Source organism: Mesitornis unicolor, unplaced genomic scaffold, assembly GCF_000695765.1.
Source record: "Mesitornis unicolor isolate BGI_N332 unplaced genomic scaffold, ASM69576v1 scaffold11497, whole genome shotgun sequence".
NCBI lineage: Eukaryota > Metazoa > Chordata > Aves > Mesitornithiformes > Mesitornithidae > Mesitornis > Mesitornis unicolor.
Genome location: NW_010195770.1, coordinates 1 through 7,297, shown reverse-complemented (window position 1 = coordinate 7,297; position 7,297 = coordinate 1). Strand labels below are relative to the sequence as shown.

General features: G+C 37.4%; 1 protein-coding gene across 1 annotated transcript in view; it reads left to right on the top strand.

Annotated features, from left to right (window-relative positions):
* The window catches only part of TSPAN14 (tetraspanin 14), a gene marked incomplete at its 3' end in the record, with an annotated part of 17,317 nt that extends 11,861 nt beyond the window's left edge, over window positions 1-5,456 (top strand). Inside the window, exons 3-5 of the mRNA XM_010188238.1 lie at window positions 1,592-1,738; window positions 2,554-2,724; window positions 5,331-5,456. Of these exons, the coding sequence (XP_010186540.1) occupies window positions 1,592-1,738; window positions 2,554-2,724; window positions 5,331-5,456 (444 nt within the window). The remainder of the gene's footprint in view (window positions 1-1,591; window positions 1,739-2,553; window positions 2,725-5,330) is intronic.
* Window positions 5,457-7,297: the final 1,841 nt, after the last annotated feature.

Below are 7,297 nucleotides of genomic sequence, written 5' to 3'. Positions count from 1 at the left end.
AGAGTGTGAACTCCTGTGTATCACTATTGTGCTGTTAATCAGGGTCTTTTCATCAGCTGATAAAGTTTCTCCATGTGGATATTTTCTTCTAATGCTGTATTTTGAAGACATTTTTGTTAAATAAGTCTTTATATTTAAAGATGGATATAGATTTTTCCAGGATATTCTCTTAGGATGTATATTATTTGCACTTAGCTCTAGCACAAATAACTGAGTAGCAAGGTGAATGTGCATCCGTGACAGAATTAGGCTGCTTATATGAACTGTGAACTTTACAAGTCTTTCTCTTACACAAAATGTAGTTAGCTTGAGAATACAGTTTATAAAGAAAGTAACAAAAGATAGTAAACATCTAAGTGTGGGATATTGTACTGTGGTGATTTTTTGTTAATTCTCTGTTTCAAAGGGAAAGTATTTCCTTATTAGACTGTTCTGTGTGTTAATGATAAACACTCAGAGTACTGCAGGGCTGCCTGGATGTCCCTACAAATTGTTCCTATTAACTTTAAGAGTTTCAACTGTTTGTCCCTTCTGTCTTCTGTGTGTTGCGTCTGGTTCTTACACGTTACATGAGAAGCTTGTGTTATATGTATTTGTTAGATTTTTAATGGTATCTGGTATATACATCTAACTTCTTTAAGACCTAATCTAGAAATGATGAGGACTTCTGTTAGCCCTCACATTTATATAGACATAGAAATTCTGTCCTAAGATCTAGGCAGATAGCCTTATTAGGTAAGATTCTTATCAAGATAAGTGATATCTCTAGATAGTTAACAATAAAGAAAATACTGCTGCTAAATTAAGCAAATTGCAAATATCTTATAGGGAATAGGTAACTTCTTTTGGTGTAAGAATTTTAACTGGGGTAAAAGGGGAATATTTAGAACATACTTCTGTATTTTTAGCAAGATTTTGGAGGAGCGTTCCTAAGACTACTCAGTGCTAGAAGGAGTATAATTAAAATGTTGAAAGGAAAAATCTGCTTCCTGTGAAAACTGAAACAAAATTTTGTTCCACTCCTTAAAATATCACCCATAACCTGCTTTGTAGTTGTAATGTCTCTCCCTTTCTGCTACCTAAACATTAGGATTGGAAAAATTATTTTTATTTTTTTAAAGACTTTGAAATTGGAATGCCCTTTTGCTGATTGATTCAATTTAATATAAATTCAAATTAATAATAATAATAATATAATTCAAGTTAATGTAAAGCAGTCATTATTTTGCCTTGAAACTAAATGAGTATTCAGTGCTAGTATTGGACTTTTGGCACCATCTTGTGGAATTTTGCTTGGCAAATAGACCTAGGGGAATGTAATTTGAGAAGTTGACTGCACTGGGTTTACTTATTGAAAGAGTTAATATCTGTAAGTTTGCATTAATGCTTCCTCTGCAAGGGGGAAGAAAATTGGTGTTGTCAATAACCATTTTACAAGACTTTTCCATGTGGTTCGCTGTTGGCAAACTCAAGGGTTTGCAACAAATTCATTTGGAATCATGTGGAAATTATAGACATCCAGAAAGAATGCTAAATGAAAAATATGCTTGTAGTGGTCACTTTTTTCTGTTATCCTGTTTTTCTCTTTCAGGGTGTATTGTCTGATCTGACAAAGGTGACTGGTCTTCATGGTCTGGACCCAGTGGTGCTTGTCTTAGTGGTGGGAATAGTGATGTTTACTTTGGGATTTGCTGGTTGTGTAGGAGCACTGAGAGAAAACATCTGCCTCTTGAAGTTTGTAAGTAACATCATTATAGAGTGGATTATTATGCATATGAAAACTGGGAATGATGGGTGAAGAACTACTAGCAAACTCAGCTAATTAATGTATAGAATTTGATTTGTTACACTGTTTATGGTAAACTTACTCCCCTGATGAGTAATGATTTTAAAAGTAGTGTAGGTTCAAACCTAAATATGTTTTCTCCTTTCTGGAAAACATTTCTCCCCTCTTATGTTCATTCTGCTGTACAGTGATACTGTTATTGTTTGTATACAGGAATCTAACATTATGTGTGTATTATCACAAAATATGATGTTCCAGAACATATTTAGTCAGTTGGAAATTTCTGAGAGAAGATGGTGTAGTGGCTTAGGGAGAACAAAATCCCTTAAAATCTTAAAAAATTTCTTCTAAATGTTTGGTAGGCAAAACTTGGGGACTGCAGTGATTGATGTGAAATCTCTTAGATGGTTGTTTTTATACTGAGACTTCTTCAAAATTGGAAACAATCCAAGAAGTAACATCAAGACTGCTTTAGCCTTGTGTTTTGCAGTTTCTTATTTATTAGTATTTTCACTGCTATGCATAATGACTGTGGTATAGTACTCATTTTACTGTTGAATTCAGGTTATCAAAACAAAAAGATAACTCTACCTCTTGGGGGTTTCTTTACATTGAATTCTCCTTTAACAGGCTGTCTTCTCACAGTATCTGTACTAAGTGAGAATTTTAACCTAGTTTTCTGTGTCTGTTTTTGGTGGAGTTGGAGTAGAGATGTATACAAAATAAATGGATAGTGTCTAACTTGTGACTTTTTTTTTTTTTTACAGTTTTGTGGAGCAATTGTATTTATATTCCTGTTGGAGCTGGCAGTGGCAGTTCTAGCTTTCCTGTTCCAGGACTGGGTGAGGGACAGGGTCAAGGAGTTCTTTGAGAATAATATTAAATCCTACCGAGATGATATTGATCTCCAGAACCTCATTGATTCACTACAGAAAATTGTAAGTTACTATCATGTCACTTTTCTTGTCTTCTAGGAGAATATGTAGATTTGGAGATTTTCCTTTTTGTGTTACAGATTTATCATGCTCTGTACCTTATAGTGCCATGTTACAGATGTGCTCTTTCTCCCTTGAAAGTGTCAGGGAGATGTGATGTTCTAACTGCAAATGTGGAAGCTGTTGCAACCATCCATCTGCCTTTTGACCTTCTTGACTTGCTCCCCTGTTCTGATCAGTGTTGCATCAGTTTAAGTGAGAAGTAAGCAACAAAAAACCTCTTTAACCTGAAGAAGTTGTGCCGTGGAACTGGTGCTCTACCCTTTTATTTTAGGAGACGCTGCAGTCTTGTACAGGGATGCAGCACAAGGCCTTTTATCTTGTGATGCACCTCATCTTGAAGCAAAAGAGGGTTTTTGTTTACTAGGAAAGGCTAGTCTGTAGTCAGGCAGTTATCAAGGAAAGTTGAAACAAGTTTATGTTCCTGTGGTCCTTTAAATGTTCAGTTACCAGAAGACAGTGATGTACACCAGCAGATGACAAGGCTTATGCTAGTAAGAGCCTGGTTGCTTTTGTTCAATCAGCTGCTTTTGTAATCATGCCTTGGAAACAACCAGTGAGGGTGACATCTGATTTTTATTTGTGTGGTTAAAAAAAAAAGTATATGGAGAGAAACAGAGTATATCCATGAGTACGTCACAAAGAGGTGGAATGGTTGTCTCCTTTATATTTTTTTCCCTTATGGAAGAGGGTTGGTTTTGTCTGTATTCTATCTTCTAGAAGATCGTGCTTAGAAATCTGTGCTTGTAGCTCAGTTTGATGGCAAGGTACATTTTAGAGTGGATACCAGTTTGGTCAGCTGTATATTACTAGCAGCTTATCTATCCTGTTCCTTCAGTCTTGTGTGCATTAATGTGGAAGCATACTGTGACTCAGCTGCCAGAATGAATTTCAGTGCTGTTTTGCTTTAGCTTTTGGTGCTAAGGGCACCTTTTTTCTAAGGTAGGGCTCCTTCTGGTTACGAACAACACCCATAACTATTTCAGCGTTGTCAGCTTTGTTCTTGCTCAGTGCAGCCAACCAGGCTAATATTCTAAGCTGGTTTACAGTTGAACTCCAGTTAAATACTTTTCACTAGCCAGATTAACAAGTTAATAAGCCTGAAAAAGGAAAGACCAGAAAAATCTCTGAATTGGTCTGTCATTGATCCATACCTGAAAGTACTTTAGTCTTAGGGGAAGTATGCAGTGCACGTATGCAGTGCACGTGTACTTCTGCAAGGGTTGAACAAGGTGCAATGCTGTGTTCAAATGCTTCACTGAAGCCTATCATCTGAAGAGCTGGACTCCTTAGGCTGACCTGTGCTGTTCTCAGCGTGTGCCTTGGGACCTGGAGAGGTTTTTGTATGCAGTTCCTTGCTCTGGCTAATTATATTACTTTCAGGCCTGTAAGTGACCTCATAGTAGATTAACATGTTTAGTGGTTGTATGGCTTTTCACAAAGGCATACATATGTGAGGGAAGAGGGACTATAAAGACAAAAATGAACCTCTTGCTTTCTTCATGGTAAAATCACTTTTTCTTGTTTTGTTTTGTTTTGTTTTTTCCTATTATGACCATTCTGTTCATCTTTTTAGTCACGTTTCCTGTGAAAACTATGTGTAAACAGTTTTCTTCTCTGTTCACATCCATGTCTGTCAAACTTGGTAACTTCTGTATCCATTTACTGACTTCAAGTTTTGGAAGTCTCACAGACAGTTAATACAAATTTAGCGAAGACAGAAAATGGGCAGAGGAGAGATGCTAAAGATATCCCAAGAGGATGGAACTTCATGGGATATCAGGAAAATCCATGTGATGGTGTAGTGTGTCAGGTATTCAAATTATAGGGTAAGATTTGCACCCTTAAATATCCAGGCTAGTAAACTGCAAAGCTAAACTTAATAAGAAAGTATCTTTCATTAGTTCTAGTAATTGAACATTCCTTGAAATGCTGAAGTTTCCCCAACCTGCAATTACGGTAATTACATTACACTGGTTAGGTCAAGAAACTTCTGTGAAATACTTAAGTCTGTTGACCTTTGAGCTAGTGGGACTTTACCATTTAATTAATTTGGGTTTGAAAGCCTTCTCTGTTAAAAGAAAGTAAGTATATTCTTTGGATCCACTTTTTACAGTAAACAAGAAGAAAGCTTCTTCATTCATTAAGATTTAAGGATGGAGTCACAAATTTAAAGAAATGTTTTTCATAGTGTTTTTTTTCTGGTTTTGTTTGACTTGAAAATAATGTGGTACAAAGCATTCATATAACCTTACTTTGTTGCACCATTTTTGTACGTATGCTGATTGCATCTAGCGATTACATCTGAAGTGATAATTTTTATGGTTTTGCTTGTCATGCTGACACCTATTTCCAGGAGCAGTATGCCAAATGTATTGCTTTGATTTCACAGAGCCACAGTATTGATTAGTCATTTTTTACTCTGATGTTGCCATTGATTCTGCACAGCCTTAGAGAAAATGTACAAATATCATTCCAGAGGATTTGTTCAGTGAATAAATTGTCTCTAAAATACCCCCAAATGCTAAATGTTTGTTTATCTGTTGCAGAACCATTGCTGTGGTGCCCAAGGTCCAGAAGACTGGGACTTTAACATATATTTCAACTGCAGCAGTGAAAGCAAAAGTCGTGAGAAGTGTGGTGTTCCTTTTTCCTGTTGCATACCTGATCCTGCTGTAAGTTGTTTCCTGGCTTTGTATTGCCCTAATGTTGCTGGAGAGTTATGAAAGGAAGCACTTCCTGAATATGGTGTGATGACTAGGGCTTTAAAAGGTCTTCTAAATGATAAAAAATTACTCTTGCACAGACAAACTCTTTTTATGTTTCTGTTCCATCCTTCTTAGAGTCCAAATGTGGCAACCTGTTACATAGCTAAAAATGTATTGTCACCAGGAATTCCAGCTATTTTTGTGTGGCTTGAGTCTGCAAGCATTAATGGCTGATATTTTTTATTCCAAATGCATTGTCTCCTTGAGTTTTTGGCCTCTTACCTAGCTTGTAAGAACCTGAGACCGCTAAGTAGTGTGTTTGCACCAATTAGAATTACTGTTACACCACCTCTCTGCCAGATAAGTAGGAGTAACTCCATTGGCTGTTTACCAACTAGTAAACTGCTCATACACAAACTCATTTTAAAGCATTTGAGTCAGTTCTCTGGTTTTGGCAAGATACAGGTTCTTATTGGTTAGATTTGTTTACTAAACTTTAGGAATCTGACCCTTTCAGTGGAAATGTGGAGGTAGGAACTAACATATAATGCTTTGCAGTATTAGTAGGAATAGTTACAGCTCAAAGTCAGTCCAGTAATCCTTGTATGGAGCAGATAGTTGTTAGTAGGTTATGCTAAGGCTTTTAAAGACTTTTTCGGGAAAACAGTTTTATGTTCAGATTCTCCATTACATATTTTCTACTTTAATTTAGAGCAGTAATGTTCCACTGCAATTTTTTCTGTTTAAAGAGACATAGGTATGTTTAAATATTTTCAATATGAGATTCTACTCCTAATATTTCAATATAACTCCTTATGCATTCTGTAAATTATTCTATAATTGCGTAATGCACATTTTCATACGTGAAACGACAAGGACTGTCTTTGCATCCTTGGAGATAAATACTGTCATTAGGTTGTATGGGGTTGCGATCTAGAAGGTGTTTATGATCTCTCTACTTGGGATTGTTTTGTCTCCAGGACTAGTGTCTCTGTTTAAGGGTCAGAGAGAGAGAGAGATCAGGATTTTCTCTCTATTGTCCCTTACCCCTCCCAGGGGGAAGATTAAGAAAAGGGAATAGAGAGAGAATAATAAAAAAAAAATGCTTCGCACAAGGTTGGAAGTTAAGACTGTAACAAGTTTAATGAAAACAACAGGGGAAAGGAAAAAAAGGAACTAATAAGGGACAAAGGATATTTAAGTATATACAAAACCCGATCCCAGTAGTCCCAAGTGGAAATGTCCAAACAGTGCCTCGTGGCTGCTGCGACTGCTGTGACTCGTCACCAGGGACCACAGTGGTGCTGGGAGCGGATGGTGGTGGATGCTGCCGAGCACGTGGAGCTAGGCCCAACTGTCCCGAGATGCGACAGGAAGCAGTTCAGGAAGCCAGGAAAAGCCCGCGACAACCTTGTTTTTTTATAGACTGTGGCCGGAAAGGGGAGGGAACAGTACTGATCTCTGACCCTCCAGGGTCCTACAGACACCACCTGTCCTTCCTTTTCAGGCTGGTCACCCTTAAACCATAACATTCCACCCCTTGTTCCATACCATTTCCTGGCACAGTCAAGTCCACTTCACCGAGTTAAGGACTGTCTCTATTCAGCAATCTGTGGGGTCCAGGTTGCAGGTCTTCATTCACCTTGGTAGTCTATCAGGATGGAGGAGATGGTAGAGAGTGCATCAGAGTCCATGTGTACACGTGGGTTTATCCTGGAGCTCTCGGATGCCACATTTCTATCTGGATAGAAGAAAACTGAAAAACAACTTATCACTGCTATACAGTACTGTGTATTACATAACATAAA